The 17388-nt window shown below is 42.4% G+C and overlaps 1 protein-coding gene across 1 annotated transcript in view; it reads right to left on the reverse strand.

The window, feature by feature from the left end:
• tnmd (tenomodulin) overlaps positions 1–13824 on the reverse strand; it is a 125663-nt gene extending 111839 nt beyond the window's left edge. The window contains exons 1-2 of the mRNA XM_078411937.1: positions 13730–13824; positions 13396–13530 (exon numbers count right to left, since the gene is read on the reverse strand). Of these exons, the coding sequence (XP_078268063.1) occupies positions 13396–13530; positions 13730–13780 (186 nt within the window). The 5' untranslated portion in view covers positions 13781–13824. The remainder of the gene's footprint in view (positions 1–13395; positions 13531–13729) is intronic.
• Positions 13825–17388: the final 3564 nt, after the last annotated feature.

Raw genomic sequence — 17388 nt, forward strand, 5'->3', positions numbered from 1 at the left:
GCATTTCTGGGAGATAGTTTGTGTCTTCCTCAGTGAAGACAGAACTTGTTCGTTTAACTGATCAGCCATTTCCTTGTTTCCCATTATAAATTCACCTGTTTCTGACTGTAAGGGATCTACATTTGTCCACTAAATCTTTTCCTCTTCACATATCTATAGAAACTTTTACAGTCAGTTTTTATATTCCCCGCAAGCTTTCTTTCATGCTCTATTTTCCCCCTCTTAATTAACCCATTTGTCCACTGTTGAATTTCTCCTAGTCTTCCAGTTTACTGCTTCCCCTGGCCAATTTATATGCCTCTTCCTTGGATTTTTCACCCTTCATCTCTGGAGCAAATGAATCAAAACATTGCAAAGTCCCTCATTTAGATTCTTCCAATGTTTTCCTTGTTCAGGAAACATTCCATTAAATTGGAAAATTGTGCATTCCTCTCTGCTCTGAGAAGAACACCAAGGAATTATAAAGTCCGTTAGCCTAATCCATGATGGTATTATTAAAGTTACTCGCTGAGTTGAAGATAAATGACTAACCTGGATTAAAACTTGGTTGAGTGCATGAGTAGGGATACTGGAATTATTTTATTTAGCAGGAGATGTCCAGCAAAAGTCTCACAAACAATTATTTGAATCTATTGTCTAGCTTTTTTGGGTAGTCACAGAAACATATTCTTCTCGTGTATGCCAAATGGCATGAACTCTGTTGAAACTAGTTGGTAACCATAATATTGATCCATGTGCATTGCAGTGATGTGTAGCTCGCAACATATAAGGCATCGATTCCTTTCTGCTCTGATACTTAAATTTCAAGCTTTATTAATGAATAGGTGGCTCCTCATTGCAATCATTTTTTACTTCCACAAAACTTTTATTTCTGTTGATGTTAATTGAAACAAAAGTTGGGAAGGATGTAATCCAGGCTGCTTTGGCCTCACTATCATCTCTTATACACTCATAGACAAAGTTAACCTTTACTCTTTGGAATTTGCAACCAATAATCATTAGCATAATCATTATCATTGCCACCCCTCCAGGCCCTTGGCCAATAACTATAGTGAGTGCAAAGGAAATCATGCACTGCTTATAACCTTAGGCCAGGGGCTCACAACTGTCACAGTTGTTGGCATCCTATGCAGTGACTTTGTAGCACATACAGTAGGATGCACAGAAATTTTAGGCTAGTATTTGTTTGTTTAGTTGTGCCTTGAAACTCTTTAATACAATTGGCTATGTATCCAGTGTTGCTGAATGCCCGAGATCTTCTTTAAAGTGACGCTGAAGAGTTACTGAAGTGGAAGGTCTTGCCATAGATTTTTGAGGGTAGATTTATTCAAGGCCATGCGTGAGCCAACATCACTCTTTCACACACACATCACTACAAAGCCTTGGGCAATAGTTCAGGCTTGATTGAAAGCAAACATATTTTCTGTTTGTCAAATTGTTCCAGGAAAAAATGATAGCCGTAGATATTCTGTTGTCGGAGTTTTATCCATCACTCACTGACGCACTGCTGATGGCATTGCTGGAGACGAGATTCAAAGTATCCCACCAGGCTCAGGAGCAGAGCTCTCTCTCTGCCAAAGGGCTGGTTGAAATGAGGTTCTATCTTGGGGTCAAGGACATGGACAATGGAGAGGATATATATTTGTTGACTTCTCAGGTTTGTATAAGTGGCTAAGCAATCGGGTGCCGTAGAAAGGAAACAGATGCGGTCCTCTTGTCCAGTAGCTGAGTCATTGTAAGGGAAATAAATGGTGTCTCCCTGTTCGATAGCTCAAAAGAAGCAATACCATGAACTGGTGATGGGTGAAGGAAGTTGAAAAGCAAGCGTGTAAATGAACCTGCAGTGGAACTGCAGAACTAGGGATGGGTGAGGGACCAGGGAAGTTTTGGAAGAAATTGCATGAAAGAATAATCGTCAATGACATCGGGAACGACAAGTCCAAAGATCGACCATCGCAAGGAAAAAGTAGCCCACCACGTCCGGCAGTTGGAGGCAGGAAAACCCTTGGCATGAGTACGACCAATTCACAAGTGTACGGGTAATATCCCAGGTGAGTGTCAGAAGTTAAATGTAATGATGCATATTAAGTAATTAGTGTGTGCAAGGGTTAAAAATGTAGCTTGGAAATGAATTTGGTTAAATGTGATTGCTTGGAGATGTTGATAACAATCAGAGAGAGACTAGTTGGAAATCTACCCCAGTGTTTTTACACATGTCTCTGAGAGATATATTAAACACCTAACATAACTCATTGCTTAATCCTCCAAAAATAAAACGTGAGGATAGTCCGTTCCCAGGGACATCCTGCAAAATGCTGCTGAAATTCATAGCACCAAGGAACCCCCCCCCCACTCTGAGAAACTAAATGTTGTTTTGCTTGAGGCAAATCTTATGCCTTATGATATGAAATTGTATGGCATTTGACGGCAAAGTTTGTGGAGATGAGGAAATTCTACCCTCTCAGCTCACTACATATCCATGGTGTAAACCATCTAGTGAAACCTGATAAACCCAGAATTAGTGTTGTGTTGATTCTATAACACAATATTCAACTCTATCTCACTAAAATACACCAGGCTAAAGATTCAGCAGAATTTAATTAACAGGCTTTCGTCGCATTGAAAATCAATTCACAATTGTCTTTGCCTAGAAACCTTTAGACAGGCTTTTCTCTTAAAGATCTATACAGAGTATTGGCACAAGAAAGAAGTTAGTGATTCCTTTACTTTGGTTTGGCTATATCATTTAATCCTCAGAAATATTTCCAAATGAAGCCTGTGACAGATAAGGGGGACATCTGATTGATCACCTAGCAACAGAAGACCAGGGTTAGAATCATTTGAGTGCTAGCAGGTATAAATGAGCCCCATGACTCATTCAGGAATGTAATTGCGCTACAAGAATTCAAAAAGAAAATGTAATTCATTTTACAGGCACAGCACAAAATATTTCATTTCATGCTTGTCACAAATTCTGCACATCTGCAGAAACAATTTGGCCTTTTTGTGGCTTGTTCCATTTTATCTTGCCTGTCTTCTCCATTTCCCTCTTTTAATGTTTTTTTAAAACTATATTTGTCCTGATGGTTTTGGTATCCTGCACTGTTAGTATGGTCCATGCTTGCAGATTATTAGATGACCCATGGATACAGGTTTGGGCCTGAACTCTGCACATTTCACTGACCATTTATTTTGAAAGATCAAAGTGTTGAATCTGGTGCAAGGCTGGCCTGTTGAGCAAGGGTCTAATGAGAGTAAGACGAATCTATAATCTCGGCAGTGTCTATATTGCTTTTAATATTTAGGTGAAAAATTAAGATTCTGCTCTCGGCTGGAGATGCACTGTCAGAATTTAGCCTTTGGCATTTTTAAACCTATGAATTTACCTTGGGCAAAAATGTAAAGCTTAGATATAACCCAATTTCGAATTCCTCAGTGTGGAGAAGGAGCTTTCTGGCACATGACATATTGTGCTCTCCAGTACCTTGAGGGCACAGACTTCATTAAATCATCATGCCAATTTAAATGGAGCCCTCCACTTTAATTAGAGTAACAAGGAGGTTTGTGATATGACTTTCTACCCCCTGAATGTGGCTCTGGTGACCATTGTAAGAGGTGGTGGTGCCAAACTGCAGTTTAATATTATCTCTGTTTCCTTTTGTAATGTTTCTAAGCTGCTTCACGGGGCAAATGAATTGATTGAGAATGATCAGCCATGATCACATTGAATGGTGGTGCTGGCTCGAAGGGCCGAATGGCCTACTCCTGCACGTATTGTCTATAAACTGATGCAAAAAAACAAAGTGCTGGAGAAACTCAGTAGGTCAGGCAGCATCTGGAGGGGGAATGAACAGATGACGTCTTGGGTTGAGATCTTTGTTCAGACCAGCTGACCCGACAAATTCCGTCAGCTCTTTGTTTTTTTGCTCAAGATTAGTTTCTTGTGAACACGAGCCGCAACTGGACAAGGAAAGAACATAGCACTGAATCACACCCTTATTTCTGTTTCACCCTGTGACAAGATGACTTAACCATTGATGAATCCAGCTTCACAAATAATCAGCTCCGAGTAATAATTACTACATGCAATAATTACAGTAGATTCTTAAGATCTTTGCTCATCACCTAATTCCTTAGCTTTCCACATTGCTGTAATGGCAGCAATTGATTGCATGAACAGTTGGAATGCTTTATAATAGTTAAACTGCCCTTGGGTGGTATTAAACTTACATAAGTCATGTAGGGAAATCAAATGTGTCAGAACAAAATGGCATGTTAATTGTCCCACATCCTGTTTTATAGTGCGTAGTACAAGCGAGCTAAGGTTTCTTAAGTGCTGTGTTGCTTTCCACGTTCTGTACGATGCTAAATTTCTAGCACAATGCAAAGTCAAACCAAAATGTTATTTTTTTGAATAGGTCATTCAAAATGAATTAGCTACTGGTTACAAACGTTTTAATGTTTAATTCAACAGTTATTTCTCAACACAGAAGACAATGAATCAGTACTTTTGAGTGCTGCACATCTTGATTTTGGTTGTAAATTAGCAGGACTATTAATGTATTCATTTTATTTGATGTTATGTGAACACAAAGATTTTGTTCTTTTAAAACTGTTTTAATTATGAAGGAAATGAAGGCAAGTCAAATAAGTATTTCAGCTGGTGTCAGTATTGGAACATATCAAAACAAGCAGTCAACTTGCATACAGCACACAGATTCAACCAGTTACAAAGTTATGAGAGATCAATTTTTATCTTTTTTTTCATATATCTTAGTCTTACTGATGTTGATTGAATAGTAGATATTGATGAGGAAGTGATGCTGGACTCTGGCAGCAAAGGGGAAACAAATATTTCACTTCCTGCTCTTGATAACACCAAGTGAAATATAATGCACAATTTCCCCCCAAAAAGCACTGATGATGCACCTGGATTCAAGCTCCAAAAGGCAAGTTTATTACCGTGAGTGATCCATTTTACAGCTCAATATCACAAAACCTGTGAGAAAACTATGGCAGCACTTGTGCACAGAGAACTCTGATAGAGCATGCATAATTTATAGCTCTCTCATTAGTAGAAACATTATATCATCAGACACCCTCATAAAATCTTGCCTGTGGCATGATTTCCAGGCACAGCCTTATTGAAACGCTCCATGTCCCAATCTTATTAGTTGGCAGTCATACTGATAATAATATTACAATAAATATAGCTCATTCATTTCTATTTAACATTATTCATTGTGTGACCTGCTACATGACAATCTTGGGGAATGGTTGAGTATCGTACAGCGATTTTCTGGTTCAATGTCTCAGTGGCAAAGGTGAAAGCGATGATGATGAGAAATGGAAAATGATGCCCAACAACAGAGCTGAAGGTAGGCAGGTACGGGCTAGTGCAGTGTAATGACCAGAAAGTAGACAATACCACCTGTCAGAAATTTAAGTTATTGTTTCCCCTCCTGATGACACCCCGTATGACCAAAGCTGCTGCTACCATTCTGGTTGTCCAGATTACTTTTAATTTCCTTTGAACACCAATCATGCGTACATGTGTAAGCAGCATGTCTTTCATGAATTTGACTTGTTTGAAATAAAAATGGCGTGGAAATTCTAATTTGCTCAAGAAAGGTTCAGCCCCTCCCCGCCCTGCAATCTTCAGTTGTATTGGTATTGGCTTGTTTTTGTCATATGTACAGTGAAAACCTTTGTTTTGCATGCTATAGACGTGAATCAAACCATTAATGATAACAATCAAACCATACATACAGTCATGGAGTCATACAGATCCTTGGGCCCAACCCATCCACGCTGACCAAGGTACCCCATCTGAGATTGACCCATTTACTTTTATTTTGCTCATATCCCTCCAAACTTTCTAAACCTGTGTGCAACATGAGTGCAAGAAGCATAAGGAAACAAATACAGCGTAGCAACTTTTGAGAAAGTTCAGATAAAGAAATTGCAAAGTCCACTTTCAGGTAGATTGAGAGATGGAGAATATATCCTTAGAATACATCGATCAAGGAACAGTACAGCACAGGAACAGGCTCTATGACCCACGATGTGTCTACCGGACACGGTACCAAGTTAAATTCCTCTGTGTGCATGTTATCCATATCCCTCTATTCCTTGCATATCCAAGCGCCTATCTAACTGCCATTGCTGTATCTGCTGCTTCCACCACCACTCCTGGCAGCATGTTCCAGGAGCCCAACCATCTATGCCTATCTCCTTTACACTTTTTCCCTCTTCACCTTTGGGTGTCAGGGGTTATGGGGAGAAGGCAGGTTAATGGGGTTGGGAAGGAGAGATAGATCAGCCATGATTGAATGGCGTAGACTTGATGGGCCAAATGGCCTAATTCTATTCATATCACTTCTGATCTTTACAACTATGCCCTCGAGTCTTTGACATTTCCACTCCAAGAAAAAAGTTCTACCTCTCTACCATATCTATGCCTCTCATAATTGCATATATTTTTTTATCAGATCTCCCCCAACCTCCTATGCTCCAATGAAAACAATCAAATTTAATCCAACCTCTCAAGATAGCCAATACCATCTAGTCCAGGTGGCATACTGATAAAACTCTTCTGCGGCCTCTCCAAACCTTTATATCCATCTAGCAAAAAGGGGAGACCAGAACTACACACAGTACTCAAAGTGCAGTGTGACAATACCCTTTCCCTTGGATGTCACTCTGATCCTTTTAACATTGGCTGGCTGATCAGGAGACCAATTCCGAGCATTATTGGTAACAGCTAGGGCGATTTAGCTGATTGGTTGGTCAGTTGAACCCTGTCAGCCTGCTCCCCATAAAATACAGGCATTCTAGCCAGAGGGAAGAATGGAGAGAATGAGAGAAAAAGAAACAGAAACAGAAACAAAAGTGGATGAAAGAGGAGAGTAAGGGAGATGAAGTGGGGCGTCTCCCTGCTAGCTGTGTTCCCCTGTTGCAGATTTGAGGAAGACTGAACCACTGGGACAAAACCTGAGACCACCAGTGCCACTGTCTGGTCAAGACCAGACTGCTGGGAAATAAACCCCATACAGCCAATGCTTGTACCTGAAGCTAAGGCTGAATGACTGGGGTAAGGCTGAGATGCCAGAGCCTCTTCCTGCTCACCGACACTGAGGGACTCCAGTCACACATACACAAATCCTGGCTGCCAAGATAATCCAGAGACTGCCAGTGTCACCTCTTCAAGACCAAAGCTGAGCTGCCAGGAAGAAACCTGTATCATCAGCACCTCCTCTTGAGGCAAGTGTGAACTGCAGGAAGAAGCCTGAGATCGCTACACCTCCTCCTTTAAACACCTCCTCCTTTACTAAGCTGTTGGGACAAGCCTGAGATTGACAACATCATTGCACATGTGCTCTGTGAGTGAGGGACAGCAGCTCTATGCATTCCTAGATGTTCTTGCCACTGTGATTAGAGTAAATCATGTGCGTTCACCCTACCTTGAGTGTTGATATGGTCACTGCCAAACCTGGCATGATCACAGTGGCTTAACCAAAGTTTCATAAATTTGCTACATGCTTTGCTGGTCAAAGTTCTGACTGATGAAGGCAAAGAAGCCATATGTCTTCTTTACACACTATCTCTTGTACTTTGACAGTAATGCATACGAGGCAGTTTTGGACAATCTCAGTGTTGCATAATGTAGAACAAAGCAATCGACTATGAGGACATTGTAGGAATGTGCGGAGGGTTTTGGCAGCCACTGACCTTGGACAGAGGCTAAACTGGTTCATGTTACAGCACTAAATATAGGCTTGGTAATGGTGTGGTGATGTCCCAATGCTCATATTCTCGATGCACAAACTTGAAATCAAGGTTGCAGTCAGGTGTCATTTCAGACTCTTGCCAGAGAGAGGAATGGAGTGGATGAAGTAATACACCATATCACGGTCCTTCAGACGGCAGTTTAGTTTAGAGATACAGCATGGAAACAGGCCCTATGGCCCACTGAGTCCATGCTGACCATCGATCACCCATTCACACTAATTTTATGTTATCATACTTTTGCATTCACTCCCTACACATTAGGGGCAATTTACAGAGGCCAATTAACATAAGCCCACGCTCCTTCAGGATGTGGGCAGAGACCGGAGCTCCCAGAGGAAACCCACACGGTCACAGGAAGAACATGCAAACTCCACACAGACAGCATCCAAGGTCAGGATGGAGCCTCGGTCTAAGTGCTGTGCAGCAGCAGCTCTACCGGCTGCACCACTGTGCCACCCTAATTATACACTTCAGGGAATACAAGGAGAGCAGTCGGTGAAAGAGTAGAAAGAAAATGGTTAGCAACAGAGAGATCCAGTAGCCCTGCCATAGCCTACTGTTCCGAGCCTCCTCCATTGCCAGAGTGAGGTCACATGTAAACTGGAGGATCAGCACCACATATTCCACTTTTGCTTTGTCATTTTTTTGTAAACCAGCATCTGAATAGAGAAATAGGTGAATAGTTACGCACCTATTTCTCCCCTTCCCACCTTCTGTCTTTTTATCTCTGCCCTTTGTTCAATTATCTGCCCATCAGAGATGACCATCTGCCCCTCACCTACTGTCAGGCTTTATCCTCTTCCTCCTCTCTTTCAGCTTTCCTCCCCCTCCTCCTAACCCACCAACCCACCACAATCAGTCTGAAGAATGATGCCAACCCAAAGTGTCATCTCTCCATGTTCTCCTCAGCTGCTGCCTGACCAGCTTGAGTTACTCCAGCACTTTACTTGGTGAAAAAGGTAGGTTTACAGAAGGAGCAAGGGAGAGGCTGAGGAAGGGAGTTTCAGACATTTAGACCTTAGCATGAGTGCAAGGGCAGAGCAATTTAAAGTTATTGAAGTGCAGAAGGTCCGGCTGAGCCGAGCAACTTCTCAAGGCAACGAGGCTCTTTGGGTCCAGATGCAAGTCTCCCCACAGGATGCAGTGTCACAAGTGCAGCCTATGCAGCAGAACAACGCATCCAGCTGACTATTTGTTGATGGGTGAGATTCACACACCAGTAGGTGAAGCCACAGTTGATGAAGCCACAGTTGGTGAAGCCACAGTTGGTGAAGCCACAGTTGGTGAAGCCACAGTTGATGAAGCCACAGTTGATGAAGACACAGTTGATGAAGCCACAGTTGGTGAAGCCACAGTTGGTGAAGCCACAGTTGGTGAAGCCACAGTTGGTGAAGCCACAGTTGGTGAAGCCACAGTTGGTGAAGCCACAGTTGATGAAGCCACAGTTGGTGAAGTTCTTTTAAATTGAAGTGGAGATTTGTGTTTATTTTTCGATTGGTGAATATGCTGTGACGATGAGTGATGTTATTGACCCTTGACTCCCCAAACCACACTCTCAGAAGACGGGATTTTTTTGGAGCAGAGGAGATGGCTGTCTCATTTCCTGTCCTTCCCTAGACCCAGAGCGCCAAGACGGATTATCAGAAGGAAATTATATTTCTGCCAAGCTCAGCTAACTCAGCACAATTGGAGGATGAGGAATTCCTGATAACTGCATCATGGTATCACACGGCATGCTGCGTTTACTTTGGTCACTTGAATACCTCTATACCTTTATTCCAGCTTCATTATATTTGGGTTTAAGATTGCAACAAATGTTGATTAGGCTCCAGGTACCAGAGCCTTTTTATCAATCAGTCTGATAGTGCCCATTTCTTTTGGTGTAGATCTATGCTTACAAGAAGCAGTTTAATGTAGCCAAACAGTTAGGTTTGAAGGTTGCTAGGCCTAGAATGCAAGTATAGAATTTGCACAGAATGCATGAGAGGAGTGCACTGCAGGGAGTATATAATAAGCTCTGTGTTAAGCTGCAGTATCCACTGTCCTTTTTACTGTGGAGCAGAACATTTGTTCTCACTGGAAAAATGATAGAAAATAGTTTGACAATATCAGGGTATAAGCAGTATCTGTTCATCTGCGTGCTCATGAATACCACTGGCATGAATCCAGAAACACTTCAGGCTTCCAGGCAGAAGAGGATCATTCAAATGGTTGTCCTCTCCAACCTTTCCCTCCTCCACTCAGTGGGATTTGTATTTTCTCCGTCCTTTCCCTGCTCCCCGTGCCAAAATGATTGACACTCCCCTCTGTTTTCGTCCTCCTGGAATGTTAACTGGAAGTTGTGTTTGGATTTCTTCTTTATGGAAAACACTTCCCGAATCACGATTCATCTCTGGTTGCTAGCACCAAACCAACATAGAGCATGAAAGTTCTACTGGTTCCAAGTTTCACATGCATTGAAGCTTGTTCATCACTACATCCTGAGTAACTCACATCTGTCTGAGTTCCAGTCACATTCTTGTGTCCCTGATCACTGCCTTAACCCAAAGCTGTGACTGATTTGTGAAATGAACTGTTCAGTATTCCTATCCCTGATATAGCATAATGTCTGCTTTAAGTTCTGGCTCAACAACTTTGAGCTGAATTTTTCAAAATGCAGACATTTACAGTTGTTGGGGATCCCATGTTGCAGCTGCAATGTATCATGAGCCTGGCCATCCATAACAAATCTCAATTCATGGGTTCAATTTGCTGAGCATTCAACATTGAATCCTATTTTCCATTTTCTTTTTAACAATAACCTTATTTCTCTTAAATGCTAACTTGTCTACTACTATGTCTGGATTGGTTACAGTTTTTTGCAAAAGCTCATGAACTTCCACCAAGTATGGCTAAAAGTGTAAATGCTCTCTGAATTAAGTTATCACAAGCCAGATGGAGGCAGTTGCAGAAACACTTTCCCCTTCAGCACCAGATTCCCACACTGACCCAATTCTTCAGTTTTTGTACTCAGTTTTAGCTGTACTATGTACAATTTCTCTGCTTGATCACAGCCTTGTGGCTTTTGCATGTTTGTGGGTCAATCCAAAAATCATGGAAGTTCAGACATGTTTCTCCATTGGCAGCAATTCTTGCAGCAGTGTACCAATGTTTAGAGAATTGATTAGTAGGACTAGATGTTACAATCCCTAAGGTTTGCACTACAATTGACTGGTGTTGTTCTTGGGGGTGACCACTAGGTAATGTTGCTACCATTCAGACACATCTTCAGTTGTGTACCTCAACGTCACTGGATGTTTCGGCCTTTTATCACAAGACACCCTCAGTCGAGGCAGGTGATCAGACCTGGGTGTGTGTCTTATGTGTCTACAGAAGGGAAGACTTTGTGGTGTTCAGAATGGTGGTGCTATGGCTGATTAGTAACAGCAGATCTACATTAATATTATAACAAAGATAAACAGAAATCCCACCACAGAATTTTAAACATGAGAATTTTTTTCCCAATTCTATCTGCAAACAAAAAAAATGTCAGTAATGGTGATAACTTGCTCTTGCTGCAGATTCATCTCTCTGGTTTAAAATGGAAAGCGAGTTATGGAAGGAGACTTTATTTCCTTGCCTAATGTGGTCTATACCTGACTATAATTCCCATATCAATGCTGTTAACTTTGAACTTCCTTGTGAAGTTGCCTAGCGGGTCATTCTGCTCTGTTAAACGGTGATGAGTGGTGCAAGAGGATGGGCTTTCCACCGCTTTCTCAAGGGAGCTAAGGATGTGGAATGAGTGCTGACAAAATTAACAAATGGTCAAAAAAAATCAGATCTGCCAGGCTGACCCTGCTCAATTTTTTAATAATTTTAGGAAAATAACCTCTTGGCTCAGTTGTTAACATTTTGCCACAAGATTGTGGGGTCAATTCAGAGGCTTGAGCATTAGCTATAAGTTTACACGATGCACAACTGAGTGAGACCGGCGCTGATGGGCTTTAATCTGTAGGTGTTAAAGCTAAAGCTGCACCTGCCCTTGCAGACATGTGTAAATGGTTGCATGCTGCTATATTAGAAAGACCAGGAGAGTTCTGCTGACCACAAATCCCTGACTAATACCAGTACAAAGACTTGTCTGCTTCTTGCTAGGTTGCTCTTCATTGTAACTTGTTGTGCAAAGTTTTATGGAAGTTGATTTTTTTAAAACTACTAGTTCTTTTGTTTGAAAATAAATCGCTTTGGACCATCAAAAGTGTCAGCTTTAATCCTCTATGATAGGATAACCAACTGGTAATTTCTCAATTTCTCTGAACTGAAATATTAGAGAGAGACAAAAAGCTGAAGTAACTCAGCAGGACAGGCAGCATCTCTGGAGAGAATAAATGGGTGACTTCTCGGGTCGATATCCTTTCGGCTATTTCTCTTTCCACAGATGCTGCCTGGCCTGCTTTGTATCTGCAAATGTTATGGTTTTATTCCAGAGTTCAAGCATTTGTTTTTGTTTTTTTGTTGGCTGATCTTACAGACTTTTGATATCTGGAATTCTAACAGAAAACCTGTCCTCCCACCACTGCCAATGGAAACTCAAAGCAGAACATAGAACAGTACGGCTTCAGCCCACAATGTTTGGGCCAATCATGAGCCAAGTTAAACTGATCTTATCTGCCTGTACATGGTCCATGCCCCTCAATTTCCTGCATTTCCATGTGCCCATCTAAAAGCATCTTAACCGCCGCTCTGGTATCAGCCTCCACCACCACCACCACCCTTGGCAAAGTGTTCAAGACTCCACCACTCTGTAAAAAAGAATTTCCCCCTCTCACCTTAGGGCTAAGCACTCTAGTGTTGGATATTTCCAACCACTCGGGGGGAAAATGTTCTATCAAGATAACAAGAAACCTGTTGCAAACAAAAACTGGCGGAGAAACTCAGCGGGTCAGGCAAGACACGGCGTCTCGGGTCGGAACCTTTCAACAGTTCCTCCAACAGTTTGTTTTTTTTTGCTTAAGATTCCAGAATACCGCGTCTCTTGTGCTTGCAAGAAACATGCTTTTGGATGGGACAGTTTTAGAATATAATTTCAGCCACCTGGGCGAAAGAAAAGGCACATACCAACACCATCTTAACTGCTGAGTTACTCCAGCATTTTGTGAATAAATCGATTTGTACCAGCATCTGCAGTTATTTTCTTATACCATCTTATGACTTTATGTGTTGTAAATCAACAACGTGTACTTTCCCGGTTTCATAAATGCATTTTATTCACAAAATGCTGGAGTAACTCAGCAGGTCAGGCAGCATCTCGGGAGAGAAGGAACGGGTGACGTTTCGGGTCGAGACCCTTCTTCAGACTTCAGACTGCTGCCTGACCTGCTGAGTTACTCCAGCATTTTGTGAATAAATCGATTTGTACCAGCACCTGCAGTTATTTTCTTATACTTCATAAATGCGTTGTCAGCACCTGCCTGAATCCATCCACAATTATATTTAAAAATCTTCTCACAGCTGCACATCTTATAGATGAGGATCTCCAGGTTAAGTGGTGTCATTGCACAGTGAGATCCCAGGGTTGGGACTTAAGCTTTGAGCGAGTGGACAGCCACCTTGCTCACTCACCTTGCTCGCCCTCTGTTTCCAGTAGTAGCGAACGCCAAACGCAGCGAACATCAGCAGAACTGCCACCAGGGCCACCAATATCCCGACCTTCAAATACCGCCCGAGACGATTATCTTTCTCTTTCGTTGCAAAGAACTAAAGATGCAAAAACAAACAAACAAACCTTGCATTCACTTTACTGGGTAATCAAGCGGAAAGAAAATCTGGGATCGACACTGGCAACGTGCATAACCGGCGCGACAACATAACTTTTCTGCTTGGTAGCAACAAAGTAGCAAACCCTGCGGCAAAAAAATAATAATTCTTAGGATGATTAACAGATCAATATTCTCACGTTTGCAGCTAAGACTTGCGCCTCGAGGTTTGGGCTGTTTTTCTCTGCCATCGTTTAATAACGTTGATCGCAAAGGTTGAATCACAACTACTTTCTGAATATCGAGGAGCTGAGACTTTTATTCCCTCGACTCAAGAGTTTGTGATTCACTTTAAGGGGAGTTTCAGGCACTTCCCTTAAAGGCGCCGGCACGCAGCTGACACCCACCCAGTCCTGATGGGTTCAAATGACAGAAGCATTTAGAATTATATTGGGAAATAATCTTTTTCGAAGGGTCCACAATTATGCAACTATATTTTAATTATAACAGCAACTATCCACACTATAACGGATTGTTTTACCTCAACAAATCCCCAAGTCACTCGGAGGAATATAGTATAAGAAAATAACTGCAGATGCTGGTACAAATCGATTTATTCACAAAATGCTGGAGTAACTCAACGGGTCAGGCAGCATCTCTGGAGAGAAGGAATGGGGGACGTTTTGGGTGGAGACCTGGAGACCCTTGTTCAGTCCGAGAGCCATGGGAGAATGTGACTATAGATATGGAAGGGTTACATTCTCTCCTGCATTTTCTTTGCACCCTTCCATATCTGGAGACTTCATTGTTGACAGTTGCCCAAAAATATGATTCATTTTTAGCACCCATGGGTTAGATGGTGCTGATCAGAGGGATGAAAGGAAATGCAAATCTCATGGGCACTAGTTATAAAAGAAGAATGGGTTTGACCAACTATCAATGTAGGTGTTGAGGTTTTGAGGTTACAGAAATAAAACAAAGTGAGAAAATAAAAAGTGACATGAGGAAAAACGTTTTATTTTACATGGGCTGTGGTTGAATTCTGGAACTCACTGCAGATGTGTAGGCAAGCTCCGTTGGTACCATCAAGAGACAATTGGGTAGCTGCGAGGAGGATGCTAGGAGGCTGCAGAGTGACTTGGATAGATTAGGCGAGTGGGCAAATGCATGGCAGATGCAATATAATGTGGATAAATGTGAGGTTATCCACTTTGGTGGCAAGAACAGGAAAGCAGAGTATTACCTGAATGGTGACCGATTGGGAGAAGGGGAGATGCAACGTGACCTGGGTGTCATGGTGCACCAGTCATTGAAAGCAAGCATGCAGGTGCAGCAGGCAGTGAAGAAAGCGAATGGTATGTTGGCATTCATAGCAAGAGGATTTGAGTTTAGGAGCAGGGAGGTTCTGCTGCAGTTGTACAGGGCCTTGGTGAGACCGCACCTGGAGTATTGTGTGCAGTTTTGGTCTCCTAACCTGAGGAAAGACGTTCTTGCCTTAGAGGGAGTACAGAGAAGGTTCACCAGATTAATCCCTGGGATGGCGGGACTTGCATATGAGGAAAGACTGGATAGACTGGGCTTGTACTCGCTGGAATTTAGAAGACTGAGGGGGGATCTTATAGAAACATATAAAATTCTTAAGGGGTTGGAGAGGCTAGATGCGGGAAGATTGTTCCCGATGTTGGGGGAGTCCAGAACCAGGGGTCACAGCTTAAGGTTAAGGGGGAAGTCTTTTAGGACCGAGATGAGAAAACATTTCTTCACACAGAGAGTGGTGAGTCTGTGGAATTCTCTGCCACAGAAGGTAGTTGAGGCCAGTTCATTGGCTATATTTAAGAGGGAGTTAGATGTGGCCCTTTTTGCTAAAAGGATCAGGGGGTATGGAGAGAAGGCAGGTACAGGCTACTGAGCTGGATGATCAGCCATGATCATATTGAATGGCGGTGCAGGCTCGAAGGGCCGAATGGCCTACTCCTGCACCTATTTTCTATGTTTCTATAAAGTGGGAAAAACCTTGCATGGCAATGGAGAAGGGCACAGGGGGGTGCTACAATACAATACAATACAATATATCTTTATTGTCATTGTACAGGGGTACAACGAGATTGGGAATGCGCCTCCCATACGATGCAATAAATCAATTAGCTAATCAGTATTAATTTAAACAACCCAATGAAACAAATTAGAACAGTTTTAAAACAAAATAAAGTGCAAGTAGGTCTGTGCCGGTTCACTGTGCGATGTGACCATCCGGCTCAGCAGGACCGGTTCATAGCAGCTATGGCCCTGGGGATGAAGCTGTTCCTGGAGGTGCGGGCGTAGAAAGCCTTGTATCGTCTGCCCGATGGTAGAAGTTCGAACAGACTGTTGCAGGGGTGTGAAGAGTCTTTGTGGATGCTGGTGGCTTTTCTGAGGCATCGTGTATTGTAGATGCCCTCCAAGGCCGGTAGCTGTGTTCCGATAGTCTTATGAGCTCTATGGACTACCCGCTGAAGAGCTTTCCTCTCTGCCTCCATGCAGCTGAGATAGGTTACTCAGGCATAGCGGTGGCATGGACATAGCTGTCGCCTGTGCTGTAACCGTTTTAGCCCTATGATTATTTGGGTGATCCAAATGTCTGTTTGCTGCTGTTTATTTACATCCTTTCTTGCCAGCTTATCTTTACCAGTGAGGTCAACTGACAATAATAAGGAAACACATGAGATTGCAGATGCTGAAATCTGGAGCAAAACCAATGGACAAACTCAACAAGTCATACAGCATTTGTGGAACTAAAGGACCGCTGATTGAATTGAATAAATTTTATTAGCCAAATATGTATACATACAAGGAATTAGCCTTGGTGCTTTGCTCGCAAGTAACAACACGATGTACAGTAGTTGAAGTTTTGCGTTGTAACCCTGCATCAGGACATCCCAACCTAAAATGTCAATTATCCCATTACATCCACAGGTGCTGCTTGACTCATCGTGTCTAGCTAGCAGTTTTTCTTTTTGCTGATATTAATGATTTACTTTCAGTCTGTGGTTGGACTGATGGTGCAGACTAGTTTCAGTGGTGGTGGTTCCCCTTTGGATGAATAGGTCAGATCCACGGTTGTTATGAAAAGGGTTAATGCACTACTTCATCTTGCACTGTAAATTATGTCCAGGCTGGTGGATGAAATTGTCTTCTCTCTGCCAGTTGGAAGGGTGTAATGTGAAATGAGTTTAATCTTCTTAGATTTCCTGCTGGACACAGCCTGAGGCAAAGTACTGCTCCTAATTCAGCATAAACTGGCAATCACTGAGCAGTCAGGAGGATGATTGGTGTGGGCAATTGAACAATTTACACTGAGGTAGTAAAAAAAAAAACACTTTGAAAAGTGGACCGTAATGTGCCGAATTATGTTGGCTGTAGTTGATTGTTTTATAAAGAACTGCTTTTGTCAAGTAGTTTCCTTGGAACAATCCACCAATCTACTCAAGTGTGGGACTTGCTGAATAACAGCTGCTACCTGATATGTCACTTCACTTATCTGCTCCTCACAAGACTCTATGTGGAGTCCAATGATGGAGCCCAGTCTTTTGGCATTACCCAGATTTGCACTGGGGATACCACTTCTCCATCCTGTACAAGTCAGTACACAGTGGCAGAACTGGTAGAACTGCTGCCTTACAGTGCTAGAGACCTGGGTTCGATCCCGACCTCATGTGATGTCCGTGTGGAGTTTGCACAATCTCCCTGCGTTCATTTGGGTTACCTTCAGGTGCTCCAGTTTCTTCCCACATCCCAAAGATGTGCGGATTTGTAGGTTTAATTGGCCTCTGTAAAATTGCCAATAGTGTGCAGGAAGTGGATGCGAAAGTGCGACAACATA

This window comes from Rhinoraja longicauda, chromosome 15, assembly GCF_053455715.1.
Source record: "Rhinoraja longicauda isolate Sanriku21f chromosome 15, sRhiLon1.1, whole genome shotgun sequence".
Lineage (NCBI taxonomy): Eukaryota > Metazoa > Chordata > Chondrichthyes > Rajiformes > Arhynchobatidae > Rhinoraja > Rhinoraja longicauda.